At 37.3% G+C, this 24,118-nt stretch overlaps 1 protein-coding gene across 4 annotated transcripts; it reads left to right on the forward strand.

Moving 5' to 3' along the window:
• Window positions 1–348: 348 nt before the first annotated feature.
• On the forward strand, window positions 349–21,206 carry EIF2S1 (eukaryotic translation initiation factor 2 subunit alpha). 4 transcript variants are annotated; one of them, XM_035260775.3, is made up of 9 exons: window positions 349–753; window positions 2,488–2,563; window positions 5,013–5,254; window positions 11,888–11,967; window positions 14,021–14,172; window positions 17,977–18,083; window positions 18,896–18,993; window positions 19,753–19,896; window positions 20,664–21,206. In XM_035260775.3, exons 3-9 carry the CDS (start codon window positions 5,014–5,016, stop codon window positions 20,787–20,789), a joined length of 948 nt encoding a protein of 315 aa, XP_035116666.1. In that variant the 5' UTR covers window positions 349–753; window positions 2,488–2,563; window position 5,013; the 3' UTR covers window positions 20,790–21,206. The 4 variants fall into 4 exon arrangements, with proteins under 4 accessions (XP_035116666.1, XP_035116665.1, XP_009004454.1 ...); XM_035260774.3 differs by having other exon boundaries at window positions 349–475; XM_009006206.5 differs by lacking the exon at window positions 2,488–2,563.
• The last annotated feature ends 2,912 nt before the right edge of the window (window positions 21,207–24,118 follow it).

Below are 24,118 nucleotides of genomic sequence, written 5' to 3' on the forward strand. Positions count from 1 at the left end.
ACTTCCCTGCGGCTGCGCAATACGGGGCACGCGCCAGACCTAAGACTAGGAGTTAAGCGTCCACGTCTTGTCTTTCTCCACCTTCCGTCTGTGGTCACAGCGCCATCTCATGGTTAGCTAAAACTTTGAGCGAGGGTGCAGTCTTCAGCGGAACGGGATCAGAGTCCTATGTCTTTCTTGCGCCTTGAATGTTACTTAGCTAAAGCTAAGATAGCGAGAAACCGTACTTTTCAGGTCCTTCCACGATCTACATTCGTCCTCGTTCTCGGAGGACCCAGACTCTATGGTTAATGATGAAGAGGGCCTCTATTCGTTTAGCGCTTGTTCAGTGCAAGGAGGTTCGCATGCGCAGTGTGGGTGAGCGAAGCGCACGCTGAGGAGGATCGGCGGCCGGTGCGGGAGCAGCAAGCCTGGTCTCTTCTGATTGAGGAAGACGGCGCGGGGTTCCCGTGCGGGAATCACACACATACCTCAGGTGACTAATCCCAAGCTCGGTTTCTCCAAGAACTCACTTTGGTTTGTGTCCAGTGACATGGGTGTTCGAGAGCGGGTAGGCCCCGGGCTAACACCTCCCTTTCCCGTCCCTGCGCGGGAAGTGGCTGGACAGCACCGCCGCCACCCGCGCTGTCGTGGGCCTCTTCGCCGGCTCCGTGTCGGTCATCCTGTGTTCCAGAGGCATCGTTGTTCGAGCAGAGGAATCTCGTGAAGGAAAGTGGGCCGAGTGGATTGTACAGCCTCTACAATATACCGAAAGTGAGAATGCCGTGATGATGGGGCGGCCTCGGGAGAACGCTGTGACACCCTAACTCTTACCCCCAGCTCACGACGCTGAGCACTTTGCTTTTTCCGGGCCAGAGAATTCCATCTTTTCTTCTGCCCCAACAGTTCTACCAAAATTTCCCCTGCTTCTCGGTGGAAACCAAGTCGGACTCTAACCTGAGAAACCTGTGGGATGGGCACCGTGTTGGAAAGAGCTGGGTCCGAGTAGTTTTTCTTTCATCTGATAATTCAATGAGTCACCCCTTGAATCAAAATTAAATGAGACTATTGGGTTTATTACTATTACTATCAGTTTGTCGATTTTTGGCGATAGTGAGAATAGAACTGGGTTAAGCATATGTTGGGTTAATAGTTACGCATAACTAAAAGCCTAAGATAAGGAAATATTTTCGGATTAAATGCAGTCATCCTGAGATCTCTTTATCCTTAAAACTAAGACTGTTTTAATTTTTATTAATCAAAACACATGGTTTCTTGGAGAAAAGGTATAGCAGAGAAATCTTTATTTTCTCTCAATTGAGTTGTTATTCAAGGAAAATTCTCTGTCAGTAGTTTGGGGATGACTTTAGTGAGAATAGGCAGAACTTTACTGCCTATTCTCAGTTCATCTGGTGCCAAATGACAGCGATTCTCAAAAGATGTAGTTGTCTCATGCACAGTAATATTTATATAGACTTGGTGATATTTTCTTTTTCAACTATAATGATGAAATAAAAGCTTTATTTATGTAGCACTCCTATACCAAAAACTAACATTCAGAGAGCATTCCTAATCCATGTTTGATCCAAATTAGAATTATCACTAGAGTTGTCCCCATCACATATTTTGGAAAGGAATGTGAACTTCTATATCCATTATGGCAATTTGACCATGCACTGAGAAATCCTACCTACCATTTGTCCTGCAAGATAACTGACTAAGCAGGGTATTTGAAATTAACCTGGAGTTTGGTGGATGTATTTTGAAAGGTGGCTTATACTTTTTACATCAGAACACATAACAGCATTATAGTGTGCTGTGATATTGAGGTTCTGTGGGTTAACGACATTCTGGAGCTCCTGCTCTAGTACTTGTTAAGCATTTGTCCTTGAGGAAGTATTATAATTTAGTATTTATGTTCCTCCTTTTCCTGTTCATTGCTTCACTGTGCTCCTTTCATAGTACTTTATATTGTAATTATTTGTTTCCTAGTTTGTTTCCCACTCTGCACTTAATTACTTAGATAAGAGTCTGGTTTTTTTTCTTTTTTTTAGAGACAGAGTCTCTGTTGCCCAGGCTGGAGTGCAGTGGATTGATCTCAGCTCACTGCAGCCTCCGCCCCTGGGTCCGAGGGATTCTCCTGCCCCAGCCTCCAAGTAGTGGAATTACAGGTGCCCACCACCACACCCGACTAATTTTTGTATTTTTAGTAGAAATGGGGTTTCACCATGTTGACCAGGCTGGTCTGGAACTCCTGGCCTCAAGTGATCCACCCACCTGGGCCTCCCAAAGTGCTGGGATTACAGGTGTGAGCCACCATGCCATGCCTGGTAAGAGTCTTTCTTGTTGTATCATTAGTGTTTAGTACGTAGTAGATACTGAAAAAAAAAATTAACAAATTATACTACAAAATGAAAAATAATGCCTCCTTTGCCTTTTAATATTTTTTGTTTGACTAGCACATTATGGTTTTCAAAATGTTTTTACACATACATGTCATACCCTCAGTAAACCTGTGATGTACATGGCACAGATAAGAAACTGCGCTTCAAAGGAGTTTACCTTTCCCAAGCAGCCACTTCTAGTAAGTACCAGAGCAAGGACTGGAACCCAAGTCTAGAGCTGTTCCCCGAGTTTACTGTTAATTGCATGACTTGACACTTCTTGACCAAATAAAATAAGTCAGAATGCTATGAAAAAGAGAGCTGAATAAATACGTGGTGTGACTTTGATATTACTGAATGACTTTTTTAAGTTAAAAAACATTTTTTTAAGTTAAAGTTATTAGCATTTCATTGGGCAATATGTTCAAAATTTATCAACCAATATATGGTTTTCATTGTATGGATTCTTTTTGTACTTACTCAACTACTTGGTGTCTTTACTATGAGTAACATACCATCAGTAGTATTCCTTTACTTACCCTTTATGTTGCAAAGAGACTTGGGCCTCCTGAAGAAACAGTATTCATAGTTTATATCCCTTCAGGATTCTTTTACACGATTGCCTCAGGCTGGAGTGCAATGGCCCGATCTTGGTTCACCGCAACCTCTGTTTCTCAGGTTCAAGTGATTCTTCTGCCTCAGCCTCCCTAGCAGGGATTACAGGCATGCGCTACCACACCCAGCTAATTTTGTATTTTTAGTAGAGATAGGGATTCTCCATGTTGGCCAGGCTGGTCTTGAACTCCTGACCTCAGGTTATCTTCCCACCTCAGCCTCCCAAAGTGCTGAGATTACAGGCCTGAGCCACCGTACTTGGCTTAGCTATGTTCTTTAACCATCAAATTAAGCTTTGCTTCCCCCAAAAGCATCACCTTTACTATTTGGAGAAACTTGGTAAGTAAATGTGGTTTTCATCTGTTTAATGTCTTAAAACTGTTCCACACATTTCTGTAACATAGTTTAGTTTGATGCCCAATTTGAAACTTTTTTTAGCTCTTAAATTTGAGAAATTTACATACACGTATTCAACAACAGTTTCCCCACCATCCCCACCCCCACCACCGAAAAGCCTTGTTTAAAAATGAAACAACCAGTCAGCTGTTTCTTGGCAGTTAATTCTGGCCATTGAATGTCTACTTCTCTTTATTTGCTAAATCCCTGTTTTGTAGGGATTTTGTATTCTCTACAAAGAAATACATCTCTACTGCTGTGATTAACATGCTGCTTTTTGTTGTCAAACAGATGAGTACTAAAAGTTTGCACTTATTGGTGGTGTGTGCTCTAGCACTGAATATATATATTGTTCCTTTTTGAGTAAAATGTTTCTAATCATGTTTATGAATAGTTTTGAGAATATAGTCTGATTTATAAGAGCACAGACTGGATCTAAACTTCATGGATTCAAATCCTAACTCACCACCTGTTAGCAGTATGTGAAAGAACAAGTAACTTAACCTGTGCTTCACTGTTTTAGTCTATAAAATAGGGAGAAGTAGGGAGAGAGTTGTACCACAAGGAGATAGGCAGTGGCCAGTTCATGTAGGATTCTGTAGGTAGCGAAAACATATAAAAGTTAGTAGGAAGCTACTGGGAAGATATATGCAGGTGCCAATTAATAAGTTATCAAATGAGTTTTCACAAGTTTTTCTTAGGCCTTTAAGTTCTGTTACTACCTGTCTTTTGAGCAGTGACAACAGTTAAGGTTAACAGAAAAACATGAAAATCATTAAACCATGATTAATTTGAGAGCTTCCTTTTTAAAATATGCTTCTACCCATGTTACAATTTCACGCTTGAGGATCTTGAAAGAAGAAATGCAGAAAGTAGGTTGGGTGGATCAAAGGGAATAATTATAAATATCTTTAATGCTTAGAGGTTAAGAGAAACTAACTTTGTAGTAATGGAGATTAAAGCTTTTCTCAAGATTAGGTATACCTATTCAACAAAAGTAAGGAATATTTGGGAGTAATGGGGATAGGAGAAGCTAGACATCGTGAATTAAAGGAAAAAAGTGTTAAAGGAGGATGCATTTTAATTTGTGATTAAAATTTTTTAATTTTTTGTTACTTTGACATGTGACACTTTAATTTTGGCTATAATAAATGCTAGAATATATCATTTGGTATATTGGTTAGGATTTGGGTAGAGAATTCTTTCCTTTACACAGTGAGTGGTAGCATATATAATCTTTGCTAACTTGGGCAAAGAGTAGCTTTAGTTTTGCTGATTAGTTATAATAGTGATGCTTCCCATCATTTGATATACCTTAAAGTAGTATTTTACTCTTGAGGTATTCCTTTAATCCTTAGGTCTTGGAGTGCTTTATAGATGGTCATTATTTTTTATGATTCCTCTGAAATTAATGGCAGAGAATCACTGAAGCACAAAAACATTGAGTGAAATAAAAATTAAAGCTTGGTTCCTGAACATCATCTCTTTTCTGGTACCACTTAAGAAGTTTCAAGGGTTAAGAAGACTAATAACTTTTTTTTTCATTTTTTATTTCAGTGGCAAGAAGTAGAAAATTAGTTTTTCTTAAATTTTCACCTTGACTGAACACTTATTTAAATTCTTTTGTTTAAATTGCAGAATGCCGGGTCTAAGTTGTAGATTTTATCAACACAAATTTCCTGAGGTGGAAGATGTAGTGATGGTGAATGTAAGATCCATTGCTGAAATGGGTGCTTATGTCAGCTTGCTGGAGTACAACAACATTGAAGGCATGATTCTTCTTAGTGAATTATCCAGAAGGCGTATCCGTTCTATAAACAAACTCATCCGAATTGGCAGGAATGAGTGTGTGGTTGTCATTAGGGTGGACAAAGAAAAAGGTAAGTGAGAAAAGTCTCTGTAGTATAAATTTCTGGTTTAAAATGGTTTATTTAAAAATACATTTTTTGTAAATTGTATGCTGCAGCTTAAAAAAAAAAGCTCGTTTTATACTTAAACTCGTTTACATACAAAGTTGTTAGAAAAGGTTGCCAATTAGCTGTTTAAACAAGATCTCTTAAGTTAGTAGTTTAATTGGTACGTCCTAGGGTTTTATGGATCAAATAACTTGAATTTTATTTCTAGTGTTTGAGGATCTTGGTAATTGACTCATGGTAACCAAACATGAAAGACATAAGTAAACCAGAGTGCTAGTTCATTTAGTAGGCCTGAATATGTTGGATGCCTTTTTCTTTATTTAAAACTAAAATAGTGGTGAGATCATTGAGTAAGCATGAAAATGGGCAAATGGGTTTTAGGAATCTTTTACATAAGCTTTGAAAAAGCAGTATACTATGTGTGTACATACACATCTGAAATCCAGCATTGTATATCTCACTGGTAATTAGAATGTTTGTGTCTCCCAGATCCTGTGGTATCTTTCAGACAGTGTTGGATGACTATTCATTTTTTACTTATTGGATGCCTTTTTGGGCCTCATGTAAATCATCACCTTAGTGAATACTGTTTTTTTTTTTAAACATGGTGTGCAATACCATTAAGTAGGTTTTAGTTTCAGCCATCTTACTATGATTTGTTAGGTATTAGTTTTAGGCCATGCCTGAAAGTTCAGTCAGTCACCTTGATTGAACTTATCCTTCTGAATCTCCTCAGCCATCTAGTTTACTGATACTTTCTCACTTCTACAAGTGATTAATTTTATACATACTGACATTTAAATTTTTTTGATTATAGCCTTAGATAATACTTAGACTTTGAGGATGTCTTATGCCTTAGGTAGTGACTACTACTTTGAGACTATTTGTTAAACTTATGTAAGTCCTCACATCACTGCGCTAGTAGTACATAAAATATTATCTAATCTTGTACTTCCTATTTTGTTTCAAGAGTTGGGATCTTGCTCTGTCACCCAGGCCGCAGTATAGTGCTGTGATCATAGGTTGCTGCAGCCTTGAACTCCTAGATTCAAGTGTTCCTCAAGCAGTCCTCCCAAATAGCTAGAACTATAGGCATGTGCCACCATGCCCAGCTAATTTAAAAAAACAAAAACAAATTTTTGTGGAGATGGGGTCTCTCTATGTTGAGACAGGCTAATCTTGAACTGGGCTCAAGGAATCCAGTTCAAGATTAGCCTCGCAAACCAGGCCAAGGCTGTGCTCAGCCTTCTTTTTCTATTGTATAAAATATGTACTAAAGGAGAAATCAAATATGTTTTTAGTTGCAATGAGAAAAAATATGGAAAGGCATACTTCCTTATGTATAGTAGATATGTGTAAAGATACTTCCATTTGTTTGTATGGCATTAACTAAAACCAGGAAATGACCAAAATGGGGACTGGTTAAATAAATCAGGATAAATGCATGCAATGCAATTTTATGCAGAATGAGATCTGAATATTCTGATATGGGAAGATCTCCAGGATAGGATAAGAAAAAGAGCAAAGTGCAAAAGAGCCTGTAGAGAAGATTCATTTTGATACTAGAGAATTAGGTCCTACTAAAGCCTTTCGACTTACCTGCTATAAACCCTGAACAAGCATGAAAAATAACTACTACCTAAAGACAATGAGGAGCAGCCAAAAGCAGGCCAAAGTTGAAGGTGAGTCAACACTTAGAAGAAAGGAAGTGTTTTCTGTTTTACACTTAGTACATGCTAAAGACAGCTTCAAGCCGGGCACCTAAGGTTCTAGTGGAAAACTTACAGTCTTACTGGCTTTAGAATTGGAGGCAAGAGTTCTAGACACCATAGTAGATGGAAACCGGTGGTGGTTGTGGTGAGCATTAGAGAAAGGAGACAAAGGGAGAACTCCTAAGTCTGTATGTAGATGCTGCTCAAATCTCTGGCTTATCCCTGAACTACTGATACGCAGGATGAACTCCAAGTAGCCCAATAGGGAAAAAGACTGAACAGATTTCAGTTACTTACTGTCTAGGGAGACAGAACTTGTAAATTCAGATGTTGACTACCTTCTAAAACAAAAAATCTGTTTTCGTAAGAGGAACATACGGGAATCCAGAGTCTTTGCCACAGGTCCAGGATACAATGCAAAATTGCTAATCATACAAATAAATGGGAAAATATGACCCATACAGAAGAGAAAAGTAACCAGTGGAGACTGACACAGAGATGATCCAGGTGTTGGGACTACCAGACATGGATTTTAAGGCCTTAGAACTTCTTAAGCACATTAGGGAAATAATGCTTGTAAGAAATGAACAAAGTAAAATCTCAGAGAATTTAGAAACTTTCACAAAGAACCATAGTCAAGTGTCCTTTAATGACAAGAATACATTCTGAGATAATGTATCATTAGCCAATTTTGTTGTGTAAGCTTCACAGAGCATACTTAACACAAACCTAGATGTATAGCCTACTACCACCTAGGCTATATGGTATAGCCCATTACTCCTAACCTACAAACCTGGACAGCCTGTTACTGTATTGAATACTGTTGACAGTTGACACAATGGTATTTGTGTACCTAAACAGAAAGGGCATGGTAAAAATAGAGTAGAAAAGATAAAAAATGGTGTACCTATATAGGGCACGTACCATGAATGGAGCTTGCAGGACTGGAAGTTGTTCTGGCTTAGTGAGTGGTGAGTAGATGTGAAGGCCTAGGACATGACACTATTGTAGACTTTAGAAGCACTGTACACTTGGCTGGGCGCAGTGACTCATGCCTGTAATCCCAGCACTTTGGGAGGCCAAGGCCGGCAGATCATGAGGTTAGGAGTTTGAGACCAACCTGACCAACATAGTGAAGCCTCGTCTCTACTGAAAACACAAAAATTAGCTGGGCATGGTGGCACCTCACCTGTAATGTCAGCTATTCAGGAGACTGAGGCAGGAGAATCATACAAACCTGGGAGGCAGAGGTTGCACTGAGCCATGATTGCACCACTGCACTCCAGCCTAGTCATAAAAACTAAATGCGCTACATCACTAAGCAATAGGAATTTTGCAACTCCATTATAGTTGTATGGAACCACCATTGTATATGGAGTTCGGTGTTGACTAAAATATCATTATGCAGTGCAATGAAGCACTTAAATAAAAATTCTAAGTCCGGGTACAGTGGCTTATGCTTATAATCCAGCACTTTGGGAGGCCGAGGCAGGCAGAATTACTTGCACCTGGGAGGTGGGAGGCCAGAGGTTCCAGTGAGCCAAGATGGCACCTCTATATTTCAGCTTGGGCAACAGAGTAAGACTCTGTCTCAAATATATATATATGTATGTATGTATGTATGTATAAATTCTAGAAATGAAAGAGGAGAGAGAACAGAAAATAGATTTGATTAAATAATGGCTAAAAGTTTCCCTTATTTGTTGGGGGAAAAAAAAACAGATTTACAAATTGAAGATGCTCCACAGCTCTTAAGCAGGATAAATGCTATTAAGATCATACTCAGGCACGTCAAATTGTTAATACTAAAAAAAAAAGGTAAAGAAAAATATTGAAAGTAGCCCAAGGTAAAAGACATATTGCCTACAGAAGAACAGTGATACAAATTACTATGGTGTTCATACTGGAAATAATGGAGGCCAGAGCATTGAATGATATCTTCAAAGCACTCAAACCAGAATTGTGTATCTAAAGGTAATATTCAACAATAAAGGTCAAAATTAAGACTTTCTAGGTAAATAGAAACTAAAGACATGGCCCGGCTTGGTGACTCACACCTGTAATCCCAACACTTTGGGAGGCTGAGGTGGACACGTTGCCTGAACTCACAAATTCAAAACCAGCTGGGGCAACATGGCAAAACCTCGTCTCTAACAAAAAATACAAAAATTAGCTGGGTGTGGTGGTGCTCACGGTGATCCTAGCTACTCAGGAAGCTGAAGTAGGAGAAAGGCTTGAGCCCAGGAGGCGGAGGCTGTAGTGAACTGAGATCGCACCACTGATCTCTAGCCTGAGCAATAGAACCAGACCTTGTCTCCAAAACAAAAAAAGGCGGTGGGGGTGATGAAATTAGGCAGTTCTTTAGGCTGATGAGATGTGATGACCTGGAAATGGAAAATACACAGGTAAATATAAAAGACATTTTTGCCCTTCTTAGTTTCTTAACTCTCATTTGAGCCTGTGGCATTGTAAGGTACAGTATTATAATCTGAAAAATACAGTGTTATACAGTATTGTAATCTTACAGCACTATTGCTATATATGCAGTCCATTGTTGACTGAAATGTTACGTACGCAGTTCATGACTAATTTTATGAGGCTATCATAACCCTGATAAGAAAACCCAACAAAGACATGTTTTTTTAAAACAAATTACTGACTCAATTTGTGATTAGCATAGATAAAACAATTCAAAATAAAATGTTTTTCAAATCGAACAATGTATAAAAAGGATAATAAAGCATAACCAAGTGGAGTGTATGGAATGCCAGTTTGGTTTAACCGTTACAACTTTAGGTTGGCTGGGCATGGTGGCTCATGCCTGTAATCTCAGCACTTTGGGAGGCCAAGGTGGGAGGATCACTTGAGCCCAGGAGTTTGAGACCAGCCTGGGCAACATAGCAGGACCCCCACCTCTTTTTATATAAAAAAAGTTTTTTTATTAATATGTGCTTTTATATGATCAGTTATTTAACAAAAGTACAAAGACAGCTGATCAAAGAAAAAATTATGTTTTTAACAAATAGTGCTGAGACAACTGGATATCCATATATAAAAAAGGACCTCAATTCAGACACCACCTTATACAAAAGTTAAAATGAATCAGAGATGTAAAAGTCAAATCTAAACTTCAAAATACCTCTAAAAGAAAACATAGGAGCAAATATTTGATCTTGGATTAGGTAAAGATTTCTTAGGTAACAGGTTTTTTTTGTTTTTTTTTTTTTTTTTGAGACGGAGTTTCGCTCTTATTACCCAGGCTGGAGTGCAATAGCGCAATCTCGGCTCACTGCAACCTCCGCCTTCTGGGTTTAGGCAATTCTCCTGCCTCAGCCTCCTGAGTAGCTGGGATTACAGGCATGCGCCACCATGCCCAGCTAATTTTTTGTATTTTTAGTAGAGACGGGTTTCAGCATGTTGACCAGGATGGTCTCGATCTCTTGACTTCGTGATCCACCCACCTCGGCCTCCCAAAGTGCTGGGATTACAGGCTTGAGCCACCGTGCCCGGCCAGGTAACAGTTCTAACTGCTCCACATTGCTCATGGGAATGCAAAGTGCCACATTCATTTTGGGAAACAGTTTGGCAGTTAAAATGAACGTATACTTAATATATAACCCAGCTGTGCCATATTTAGGAAAATGTATGTTCATAAAAAAGCTTGTACCCAGTTTAGTGGCGTTGGGGTGATGGAACTGATTTTGGTGATGTTTAAATGACTGTATTCTTTTTTTTTAAACGCAAAGAACTTAACACTGAAAGTGGTGAATTATTTTAATGAAAAAGAATGCTCAGAATCTGAAATAAACTCAGTGCATGTGAACAGAGTATAGGAGGAAAACTGTAACCATTTTAATAGATGTGAAACAGCATTTGACAAAATTTGTCACCCGTTCATAATAAAACATCCCCAAATAAGAACTAGAACAGAATTTTCTAATCTGATAAAGAGTGTCTAGAAAAAAGCCACAGACATGCTGTCTTCCATTTTTGAGAACAAGACATTCACTCTCATCACTGCTACTCAGCATTGTACTAGAAGTCATTGCCAGGCACAGGTTAGTGGGTTTCAGCCATTTTTGGCTATTTGACAATGACAAGTTAGTTAACCTCTCTTGGGTTTTAATTTCTTCAGGTTAAAACAAAAAACGAGTAGAGGGCTGTGAGAAAGAGGATGATAATCTACTATGCAGGATTGTTGTGAGGGTTCAGTGAGATGTTTAAGCACCTAACATAGTTACTTGGATATGGTAGTCATGCAGTGGATGAGATCGTTTTCATTTGTTCTCTCTGTGTGTGTTTCTTCTGTGAGGATAGCCTCTTTCCTTAAAATGAACATCTTAGTGAATTCCTATTCTGCAGAAGGAAAAGGAAGAAATGGAAAAGATAGGTGTTTGACTAGCTTTCATTTGGATAGTTGAAAATTATTCGTTCTCGCCAATAAGGTAATGGAGAATATATAATTACCTGATAATAAAAATTTATTTCTGAAAACAATTCAAAGTTTCTCATCATGTACAGATTGAGAATACTTTATCCCCTAATCCAGAATGGTCCAAAATCTGAAACTTCTTGAGCATCAACATGATGCTCAAAGGAAATGCTCATTGGAGCATTTCAGATTTTGGATTTTCAGATTAGGGATGCTCTAACTAGTAAATACAATGCAAATATTCCAAAATCTGAAATCCAAAACACTTTTGGTCCCAATCATTTCTGATGGGGAATACTCAGCCTGTACTACTTATGCAGTATTTTGTTGATAAGATTTTAGTAGGGAATAATTGTAAGTATGCCAGTTGCACACTTAATTTGGTCTTAAAAACTGATTACAGTAGTATGTTGGCACCTAGACAGAGATAATTTTTTCAAAATTTTTGTACAGGATATATAGATTTGTCAAAAAGAAGAGTTTCTCCAGAGGAAGCAATCAAATGTGAAGACAAATTCACAAAATCCAAAACTGTAAGTTGTTCTTTGAGTCAAATTAGTCCACTATCTATGTGTTTAATAAATAATTTGAAATTTTCATTTCAAAAGAGTATGACTACGATAGGTTTTTTTTAATCTCATAGTGCTACTACCTTAAAGTATTGCTTATGATCTAATATTCTCAAATCAGTGCTGGAAGTGTTTTGAAGCCATCTTAGGTTAAATCAACTGTGGGTGACTTCAGCTGGTTTGACTTGCTTCCAATTGGACTGCCTCATAAAATATAGTGGGGTTTTTTGTTTGTTTAAATAGAAATGAAGTCTTGCTGTTTTGTCCAGGTTGGTCTCAAACCCTGGGCCTCAAGTGATCCTCGAGCCTCAGCCCCCCAAAGTGCTGGAATTACAGAAGTGAGCCAGTGCACTTAGCCAAAATACAGTTCTTGATTCTCAACCCTGTTCTGGGTTAAGGATAACAGAGATAACCAGCTATTGTGTGTTAAGAATGAAAAAGGGTTTGTGAAATGTCCGTGAATCCAGGAAAGCAAGGCAGACAGGCCTGTTACTAGTTTTTTTTGTTTTTCTATTTTTTTTTCCTCCACTAGCATGTTAGGATTATTTCTTCTCACTTTTTTTCTTATTTTTGCTGTTACTTCCTACTTTTGTCATCCACAGTAAGCACTGGTAAAGCAAAGATAGTCATTTCATTTCTTCACATTTCTTCTGTCAGTATTTCTCTTTTCTCAGGTCCTATTTAAGTTATCCTTCATTCTCTACATCCTCACAGGTGTGTATGTGTGTCTCTCTCTCAGAGTCTTGTCCAGTCTTGCCCAGGCCTATTTAAGTTATCCTTCATTCTCTACATCCTCGGCATTGGGGTGGAAGGGGTGGGGTTGGGTCAAAGTCTTGCCCAGGCTGGAGTGCAGTGGCACAATCTCAGCTTACTTGGAACCACCTCCACCTGGGCTCAAGCGATCCATCTGCCTCGGCCTCCCAGAGTATTTGAGATTACAGGCGTAAGCCAGTGTGCCCAGCCCGTCCTCAGTTCTTAATGGTACCGTTTCTATTGCTTATATTTTCTTTGCCCTTCTCTGGTGTCTGTTCTTTTCTGCCATGAATGTTTCTGTCCTCAAGACAAAATATTGAAAAAGTTTCAATGAAGTGATTTAAAAAATCTTGCTTAATCCCAGTAAAAGAGAAAGTAATGGTCTAAAAGCCATTAGTTACCCAAATCTTTTTTTTTTTTTTTTTTTGTTTACTAGTGTATTTACAGTTAAGCAGTATGGTTTACACATTTGAAAACACTGTTTGTAAAATCTTTTTTTAATAAAAATCTCTTTTTAATAAACTCTAGGACCTTATCACTCAGAATGTAGTCTCTCAAGCGCATTGGCATCACTTGATTCTTTTTCAGAAATACCAACTCTCCGGTCCCACTAACTTTTGAGAAGTAGTTTTCTGGGAAAATTCCATATTTTTTGTCTCCTTAGTATATTGTTAAAATAAGTATGTTAATAGATCTTACTGAGATGTTAAAATGGAAGAGTTATTCAATGTCAGTACCTTTTCTCAATTTTTTAAAAAATTTTTTGTTAAAATTTCAAAACATTAAGCAGACTCACTCTATGATGATGACTTTTTAATACTTTTCCTCTACACCCTATGTTAATTTTAGGAGATAAGAAAACTTTCAATCCTGATTCTGCCCTCATGGAGTAATAATAGCAACTTACATTCATTTAATCGTTTTCCATTTATACTGTGTGGTTTCATTTGATCTGTACAAGTACTCTCTGTAGTAAGGAAGAGAGATACTAATATTTTCTTTTTCCAGGGGAGGAACAAATTCAGAGATACTGTTATTGTCAAGACTTGTTCTAGGTCTTAGGACCTAAATTGTATACTGTCTCTACTTTTATACCCACTTGAGTTTATTATGGGAAAGTGAGTATTTCCCTATGGAGAAAGAACTTAAATGGAGATTTTTTATTGTTACAGAATTATTGTAGTCAAATTTTGTTGTCTACTAAAATGTAAAAATATTTTTTATAGATCTCTTCAAATTGTTGAGCTTTTCGTTTTATTTCTAGGTTTATAGCATTCTTCGTCATGTTGCTGAGGTGTTAGAATACACCAAGGATGAGCAGCTGGAAAGCCTATTCCAGAGGACTGCCTGGGTCTTTGATGACAAGTACAAGAGACCTGGATATGGTGCCTATGATGCATTTAAGCATGCAGTCTCGTAAGAATACCTTCTTGACTCCTTTTCTACCTTAATATTACAATTCTTAGCCTGATAATTAACAGCACAGCATCCATGTATAAAATCCTTGCTAAATTTAGATTAAAATATTCATATCATAGTTATGTAGATTCACAAAAACCATATGGTTTATCTCACACTACTCCCTTACATGGTTTCCATTCCTAGTTATTGTCCCAAGTGGCTGTAGGGCTAAAGATACAGAGCATATCTCATCGAAAATTATAACCTCTTGTTTTCTCTACCTCTTTTGACTCTCCTTTGACTTTCAGCCCACACCACTTTAGCCAGTCTTCCATGTAGCCTTACCCTGGCCCTTACTATTACCAGGATTTGCTCTGCAACTAAAATCTTTAATTCACACTTTCTCTTCTTTTGCCCCAGCCTCCTACCCATCTAGCTCCCAGTTGGTCCTACTCTTTGTCATCTTAATTGTGTGTATTAGGCTCTAATTCCAAACCTTTTTTCTCCCTGTCTTTTCACCATTTCCTGTCTTCTCTTTCTTATCCAACATAGGCACACCATGATCCATCATTTCAATGACTTTCTTGCCATTATCATGAGCTTTTGCCCTGTTTTTCCTTCTGATACATCCAGCCTTGGATTGATGTTCCTGCCTTTTTGTACTTGTAGACTGCTGGATACTGCTAGGAAAAATCACAGTCTTGCAGGTTGGTCCATTACATATTCATGGTCTCCAGCCTCAGCTGTTTCACATTCTCTCTGCTCCTGATCAGTTCTTCTTCCCATTTTTATAGTGGCTGTTTTAGAGCTTTTCCATGTTCTTCCTCAGAAAACCACTTTACCCCTGTTCCCTGCCTCTTAACTGGTATGCTCACTACCTGTTCTATTTTAAAGAAAATAAAACCCATCGCAAAAGAACCACTTTTCCACTATCTCAGCAAACTTACATATCTCCGTCCCGCCTGTCACTTCTTGTGCTGCTGTCACTGGAATTTGTGTCCTTCTTACTCAAACTAATCTTGCCATCTGTACCCAGCTGCTGCTCAGGGATCTCTATCAGTTATTCCTTCTCTTGGGTCACCTTTCTCTTTATTGGTATTGCTCCATCAGCATAAATACCAATATTTATGGTTTCTTCCATTTATACTAAAAAACACACTTCTCAGCTTTTCCTGTACTTTGTCTTGGAGCAAACACTGTGTTCTCTGCTTTTAACAGCCACATTGGCTGTACATGGTGGCTCATGCCTGTAATCCCAGCACTATAGGAGGCTGAGGTGGAGGAGTGCTTGAGGCTGGGAGTTCGAGACAAGCCTGGGCAGCATAGCAAGACCCCATCTCTTCAAAAAAAAATTAAAAGTAGCCAGGTATGGTAGCATGTGCATGTAGTCCCAGGAATTTGTATTTGTTTGAGGCTGAGGGAGGAGGATCACTTGAGTCCAGTGATTTGAGGTTTCAGTGAGCTGTGATTTATGATTATACCACTGCATTCTAGCATGGATGACAGAGTGAGACCTTGTCTCTTAAAAAAAAAAAAAAAAAAAGCCAGACTCTCAGTTCTCTGTACTTTGTGTCTCTTTACCTCCCACTCCTTCCTAAATGTTAAGAGGTAGAGGGGGAATAAGAAGAGAATTAGTAGGACCCAGGACTGTTAAGTGTCCCCAGCAAACCAACTCATCTGGGGTTCTAAATCCCTTCAAGTTTATTCTCATGTGACTCATATATATATGAATCTCACGTGGCAGAAAAGGTGGGTATAGTAATGATAATAGCTAACATTTGTATAGTTCTAACAATAGTATAAATGCTGTTATCCTTTTTTTTTTAACAGTTGAAGAAATTGAAGCTGAGATTAAATAATTTCTACAAGGTCACACAGCTAACAAATAAGAGAGCCAGGCAGTATTCAAACCCATGCATTCTGGCTCCATCCAGATTTTATACTAAGCCATTAAGCACCACTTTATATTTCTGTCCTGCAGTCCTCAGTACATTTCTTAACTTGTCTTAACTATCATCATCTGGCCCAAGTTACCTCTTTAACTTCTAGCTCCAGCATCCCCTCTGTCTTCTTGCCTTGGCATGTGTTATTCCCTTTCCCTTAGCACTCTTTTCTTGCTTCATTCATGTAGGGACTGTCCAGATTTAACTAATGCTAGTTCTTTATATGTTTTAAAATTCCATACAATTTCTGACGTAGTTGGAAACAGTGTTTTACCTTTTCACACCCGTTTCCCTCACTTATCAGTGATAACCAGTATTCTGAAATTATTTTTATGTCAATATCATTTGTTTTTATTGTTTTACTACACATGTGTCTATAATCATTTTTTATTTAAAATGTAACCTATTGTATCTTTTTGTTGCTTGCATTTTTACATATAAGGCTGTTATTAAGCAGGATTCTTCCACATTGATAGATGTACACCTGATCCATATTAATCTCTATAGTATTTCATTGTGAGAATATGCTTTATCTGTTCCTCTATTAAGAGTTGTTTAGGTAATTTTTCCCTTTTGTCCCATTTGTCAAACAGTGCTATGATGAATACTGTATATGTCTCTATATGTACTTGTTTGAGAGTTTCTAATGTATATACCTAGGAGTGAAGTTGTTAGGTCATAGGATTGACATAGGATTGATTATATATCTTTAAACTCACTTGGTTTCACCAAATTATTCTTCAAATTGATTCTACAGTTTATATTCCCTCTAGCAATTGTATAAGTATTCCTGTTTCCCCTCATCCTTGCCACAATTTGGAATACATATGATTTTTTTTTCTTCTTTTTCTAGTCTAACGAATGCCCAATAGTATCTTTTGATTTGCATATTCCTGATTATTGGAAGGGTCAACAGTTTTTCATGTTTATTGACCATTTGTATTTCTTCTGTGAAACATCTGTTCACCTCATTTGCCCATTTTCTGTTTGTTTGTCATCTTGTTTCTTGGGCATTTGTGTTGGTTTGTCTTCTTGTTCCTTTATATTAGCTGAGTAAAAGTTCCCTCCACCCAAATTCTCTTGCCTTTTGTTCCTTAACTAGACCCCTTGCTTATTAAGCCTGATGCTTGCTCATACTATTCCTATTCCTTTTTCATATGGCATAACTTTCTTTTTTTCTTTGTAATAGAGACAAAGGTCTTGTTCTGTTGCCCAGGCTGGTCTACAGACCCCTGGTCTCAAGCAATCCTCCTGCCTCAGCCTCCTGAAGTGCTGGGATTACAGGCATGAGCCACTGGTGGCCAGCCCTTTGTATCTTAACTTACTTAAAATAGTTCTGCCTTTGCTTTTTACAATGCTACTCCTCTTTTAGTCTTTATTTCATATTTTTGTTTGTTCACTCATTCAACAGGCATGCCAGTTAATAAGACCCTGGTCCATGTCCTGTGGCACTTAGATGAAATACTACTTTTTGCATGAAGCCCTTCCTGACCTCATTAGAAAGTAATACCTTTCTCTCCTGAGGCCCACAGTATATATACTGTTAACATTTACAAATTTTTCCCTGTTTTTGTTCTTTTCAAGCTAGATTATAAACTCCTTGAGGCAGAGACACCTAATTGCATGGAAGTAATCAATTATATTAGAATATCAGATGTGTTAGGAGATACTAAATTGCTTGTTTTAGTTGGATCACTAAAATTTTGATTTCACTAATAATTAGTTGGGTGTAAGTGCACAGCTAAGATTTGAACTCTAATTGTGACATTAAAGCCTGTGCTTTCTTTACTATTATATGCATTATTCCAGGGTGCTTACTTTCACATTTATCAGTAATATAATCTTGACTTTTTGTTATTTATTTTTTTTTTACCAGAGACCCGTCTATTTTGGATAGTTTAGATTTGAATGAAGATGAACGGGAAGTACTCATTAATAATATTAATAGACGCTTGACCCCACAGGCTGTCAAAATTCGAGCGGGTAAATGATTTTTTAAATGTTTTTACAGTATTTTATATGCATCAAAAAAGCTATTAAATAATAAGACTTACCAAAGAATATGTTGCTACATCAACGTCTATAAATTTTTCTAAATGTTTATTTTTTATAACAAAAGCTTAAGAAATTATTTTGGCTTCTGAATCATAAGATTTCTGTATTAACACAAGTAGAAACAGTTGTGTGAGTTCAACTAACCTAAAGTTAGCCCTTTTTTAAAAAAAAGGGGGTTTGATTGTTTGGTGTTAGTGCATAATTTAAAATATTCCAAATTTTTACAAATACTATACAAGATTTTCTCCATCTAGCCTTTTCTACCCAGTGTATTATAGGTACCGTTCCATGCAGAACATAGGAATCTTTTCATCCTTTTTCATTCTGAGTAATGTTTCATAGAACAGATAAACCTTAACATAAACCAGTCCCCTCTTGATGAACATCTAGATTGTGCCAGTTCTCACAGATACAAAAAAAAGCTACAAATTAACACCCTTATATTATACATATTTACCCATTTACACAAATGTTCTTCAAGACAAATTCCTAAAAGCAGAATTTCTGAGTCAAAGGATAATGCAGTTTCTAAACTGTTTTAGATAAGTTGTAGTTATTGTTATATTCCATCTTTACCACACTCCTCCTTACCTCCAGTTTATAAATAAGGAACTGCAGTGTAGAGGTTGGATTCAGGTTAAGTCTCTGAATACTAGTATATCTGCCATGTTTGATTTTCTTTAAACTTTTAAATATTTTTTGCATTTTTTGGTGTCAACTTCTGAATTTTGTAATTACAGATATTGAAGTGGCTTGTTATGGTTATGAAGGCATTGATGCTGTAAAAGAAGCCCTAAGAGCAGGTTTGAATTGTTCTACAGAAACCATGCCCATTAAGGTGAGTTGTCAGTTGTCTCCTTCCCTGCTGATTTACCCATCTAAGCCAAATAAGATCTTTGATCTTTGTTTTGATTTTTTTTTAAAATCATACTTTGCAACAAAAGTGGCTTTTTTACTCTTAAAGTTAATCAGTGAGTCTTAGTAATATTTCTAGATGTTTGTGATTTTCTTTAGGCCTTTTTGGTTTCTACTGTTACTATCACAGTGAATGGAGATTCCTATTGTTAGAAAGCCATCTGCGCTAAACCTCATTTACGATAAAGAGTTGCTGTGCCTAAAATACTGATAGCACTTTAAAAAGAGTAACACTTTCTCCCATCTATACCTATGCAAATTTTATGAGGTTTGATCAGAATCTTTCATTAGTGATAAAATTAACTGAACGGCAATAACTCAGAATCTTGTAGAAAGATTCTTCAATCAGTTTAGTTTAGAGACAAATTATCCATTATACTCATGATAATTGCAGTTAATTTAGCTACCAAAGATACCCAGAAATTATAATTGTTCTTATTCAGTGTTACAGTGGACTGTTTATACTACTGCATTAGATTCCTGTATCGATTCACTTTTCTACATTAACAAATCACCCCAAAACATAATCGCCAATTCTGTAGGACCCTAAATTACTGTCCTATAGAATTGGCACATTTTGGGGTGATTTGTTAATATAGCAGAGTAATAAAATCTCAAGCATCCTAATAGTTGTGGGTTCTGTAGGTACATTCATAATTGAATTTTTGGTTTTCTCTTTTAGATTAATCTAATAGCTCCTCCTCGGTATGTAATGACTACGACAACCCTGGAGAGAACAGAAGGCCTTTCTGTCCTCAGTCAGGCAATGGCTGTTATCAAAGAAAAGATTGAGGAAAAGAGGGGTGTGTTCAATGTTCAAATGGAGGTGAGATCAATAGATTCGTTTTTAATAATGTCTCAGGAGGTTTCTAAAAGGGGTTTTTATAGATAAATAAGAGCTGTCGGCCTTGGAATATCATATTGTAGGATGGTTATTCAAGCCTTTGACCATTAATGGTGTTACGGGTCACCCTCACCACATCACCTACCCCCTGGCCAGGGGGAAGAGAATAAACAATATAAATGAGAAGTTTTTTTATTGTTAGAATTTGGATGTGGCATGTCTAAAATTTGATCTTAGAATTAGAAAAAAAAGTCTCCTGTCTTTTCCTTTTCTCAACAAGAAAAAAAATGTGTGTGTGTGTGTGTGTGTGTGAGAGAGAGAGAGAGAGAGAGAGAGAAAGAGAGAGAGAAAGAGAGAGAGAAAGAGAGAGAGAGAGGGGGGTTCCTTCAGTGGAAAGGACTAATAAGCTAGTAAGTGGTAGTTTGAGCCTGGAAGAGTCCATCTTTTTGTGGACTTGAAAGATACAGCCACTGGGCTTATTTCATGTTTTCAGTTTTAGCTTATAAAGATGACAAAAACAAATTTCCATTTTAATACATACATCTTTTTCTATACTGTTGTTCTCATAAATTTCACCTGTTTATCTAATGGAATTTGTTAGTGACAAGTCAGCACTCAAAAGTGAACAGATATGAGAGAGTTGTTAGAAAAGTGTTAAAAGAAAAAAAACGTGAGGTAGTAATAGTATTGAAATTAAATTTGTATAGTGTTTACTACTTCAGTTTTAAATTATACCTCTGCTTCCACAGCCCAAAGTGGTCACAGATACAGATGAGACTGAACTCGCAAGGCAGATGGAGAGGCTTGAAAGAGAAAATGCAGAAGTGGATGGAGATGATGATGCAGAAGAAATGGAAGCCAAAGCTGAAGATTAACTTTGTGGGGAACAAAGTCCAATATAAGGAACACAGAGCAGCCCTTCCTGGCTGAAATCTTAGACTTGAAAGTTTTCCAGTATTGAAAACTTCAAAGCTGAATATTTTTTATTTCCAAGTATTTAAATGTTCTAACAGATCAGAACATGAAATGCCCTCCTAAATGTCAGCTGTTTTCACAGTAGCTCTAACACTTTGAGCATTTTTAAGGGAGTGGCCTCATTTCACTAGAGACAAATCTTTAAGAATAGTTCTAAAATTGGGCTTGTGATTTCCATTTCTGATGTCTCCACATTGGCACCCCTTTCTAATTCAATGCCTCATAACATTTACCAGGGGCATCCAAAGCAAACAATCCCAATCTTTCTACATAAAATGTATTCATGCAAACATCAAATAAATTTCTGGGATATTTAACTATAGGCTTCTTCCTTCTTGTCACCAGTTAAAAGCATTCTAAGTACTAAGACCCTAATTCTATTATCTTCATTTTAGCATTGATGTGGAACTATAAGAGCAGGTGAATAAAGGATCTCTATAACAGATCCTTTGAAAAGAAGAGTTTAGGGAAAATAAATTTAACTTTAACCACAGTGAAAGTTGGCCCTTAATTGCAGGGCCAAAGCCTTAAAATGCAATGAAAGAATTAGATTGGTTCTGTGCCTTTTATCTATTTGAGATTGATGACAACTTGCATGAGGGAATTTATCACACCACATCCTTATTGGTATAATAAGCTACTTGCCTTGAGTTTATAATTCAGGGTGGTAAATATGTTTTTAAAATGTAAAAAGCAGCTGCATTTTTTATTTAGTTGGAGTATCATCCAGTTTTTTATTTTTGTTCCTCCTAAAATATCCACTAGGTACCACTTAGAGCTCTTGTTCTTTAAAACAAAACAGGGATCTACTTGAACACTTACGGTGCTTTTTTTTTTTCCCCACATTTACTTCTGTCTTCAAGAACTAATTTGTACATAATAAGTTTTATAGGTAACACATTATTTAGTCAGGTGTAGGAAATCTTGAGTTGCTTCAGTCTACTTGTCTTCATAAATTTATTCTCTTAAGATACTTGAGGTACCGGTTGTATTTGATTTTATTCATTATCCCCAGATAACTATTAAAATACTTAGATTAGACCTAACCCACCATAGTCAGTCCAAGATTAGACTTTACTCAATGTTAAAGGGCCTGGAAAATAGAAGAATGTGTTGGGCAGATAGTTTGTATCATTTATGAAGGTTTGTTCCTTTTGTTAAATATAGCAGTCTGTACTAGCTTTTGAAATCCAAAAGTTTAACTTCCAAAGGCTGTTTCTAAGAGCCCTGATTGCCAGCCAGCATTTTGCATTAAGACTATGTAGAGGAAAACTGATGTACTTAAGATTGACACATAATTTTCACTTATGTCTGTCAAAGCATCAAAAAACCAAGTTTATAAAGGTGGCAACATGAAGAATGCATTCAAAATATAACAGGTGCTCCTTTGTTGTACACAGAGGAATTTTTTTCTTTTGATTTTGTTTACTGAAATTTGTTATACTTCAAAAGCCATAACTTGAAAAATACTGGTGGCTTCCATGGTAAGTGATTTTTATTCTATGTGGGCCTTTTGCTTGGTTCCATGACAATTTTATAAATTGACCCTAGCTAGAGAAAGATCAATATTTCACTGATACCATGAGAAAAAGAACAAAGCATGCATATACCTTGCTAACCTAAAAGACAGCAGGGACAAGATACATATGAGGACGAGTTGTACACCCAGCTCCAAATAAGTTGAAGAATAGGCTTGGCAAAGAAGTGAACAGTTCATCCAAATCTTGAATTTCTGCCAGGTATGGTGGCTCATGCCTGCAATCCTGGCACTTAGGGAGCCAAGGCCGGAGGATCACTTGAGGCCAAGAGGTTTAGACTGCAGTGAGCTGTGATCACTCCAGTGCACTCCCGCATGGGTGAAAAGGCAAGACCCTGTCTCAAAAAAAAACCAACCAAAAATCTTGAATCTCCCATCAAAGTCCATTTAAAATACAATTTCATCTATTTCCCACTCTGCCTTTCATTGAGGTCAAGTGGCTATCAACTCATAGCTGAAAATTAGTGATAGTTTGGGTCTCGTTTATGCATAAGTTAATTGAAAATCGATGGCCAGGAGGAAATTGAACATTGAAACCACTTATCTTCCTTTTTTTTTCCTGGCAAATGGTGTTACGGTGCCTGGGCAGGTCTCAAAATCCTGGGCTCAAGCTATCCTCCCACCTCTGCCTTCATGAGGGTGTGATCCAGCATGCCCCGCCCAAATCATTTTTCATATTAGTTTTATAGCAAAACAAGACAAACCAGTTCTGAAGTGCATAATATTCAAAGACGGACCCATAGAGACATGCTAAGCACTGCATCACGCTAAGCAGAACATTTCTCAGCTGCCATACTCCAGCCATTCTACTTTTACACCAAGAACAAAATGGCTAGAGAGTTTTTTAAAATGTAGGTGCCAGTACCTTGCTGAGACTTGTTCATTGATTTGCCCCAAGGTAATGGTCATCTACTTTCCAAGCCATGGAGATCCTGATAGCTCCCAAAGTGAGGTATACTTGTGCCAATTTTGATGCAGGAAGCCATCAAGCCAAATGTAGTTTAATTCAGATAAACACCTGTCAATATTCAAAAGGCAAAGCAAACTAATTCCAGGGACATTAGACCTTGGTGAAATGCCAAATGGAAAATGGTACTTTAAAAGGTAGTCAGTCTCTTACCATATAAGGAATAAGTAAAACATTAGCTTGAGATTTCTCATTCAGGTCAGTGTTTTAGATACAATTAAGAGTTCAAACTAAGAGGACAAATTTTTACCTAAGCACTTTGAAGTAATCCACTCCCCTTAAATGTAAGTTATGTATTTATCTGTTGATTAAGGGGAGTTCCAAGCATTTGTACTTGGCAAGAATGCTGGCAATAACTTGTGCCAGATACTGTACAAACTTGAAAATAATAAAAATGTTCTTTAAAAGTAAAAGTATTGTATGATACAGACTTTTCACTATAGATTAACCTCCCCACTGGTAAAATTTCTTGGTGCCATTTGTCTCAGCTAATGTTCATTTTAAAACCAAAATTCAATGCCTTGATTTAAGTCTTCCCCATTTACATCTTTCTCTGTCCTTTAGCACACTCTTACTCTCCATCTCTAAATGCCCATTTTTCATGGAAAAACTATGTATTTATTTTTTGTATATGTGATTAAGTTCTCTGACAGAGTCCATGACTTCTGTAATGTATATTTATGCAGACTTGTTTTCCAAAGCAAAACAATATTCTCTGAATGTTC

This window comes from Callithrix jacchus, chromosome 8 (genome assembly GCF_049354715.1).
Source record: "Callithrix jacchus isolate 240 chromosome 8, calJac240_pri, whole genome shotgun sequence".
Lineage (NCBI taxonomy): Eukaryota > Metazoa > Chordata > Mammalia > Primates > Cebidae > Callithrix > Callithrix jacchus.

Bases quoted from the DNA above. Each gene is read 5' to 3' on its own strand.
- EIF2S1 (XM_035260775.3), top strand. From the start codon at position 5,014: ATGCCGGGTCTAAGTTGTAGATTTTATCAACACAAATTTCCTGAGGTG. The intron at 14,173-17,976 runs GTAAGAATACCT...TTTTTTTACCAG, and splicing joins GCATTTAAGCATGCAGTCTC to AGACCCGTCTATTTTGGATA. The intron at 18,994-19,752 runs GTGAGTTGTCAG...TTTCTCTTTTAG, and splicing joins CAGAAACCATGCCCATTAAG to ATTAATCTAATAGCTCCTCC.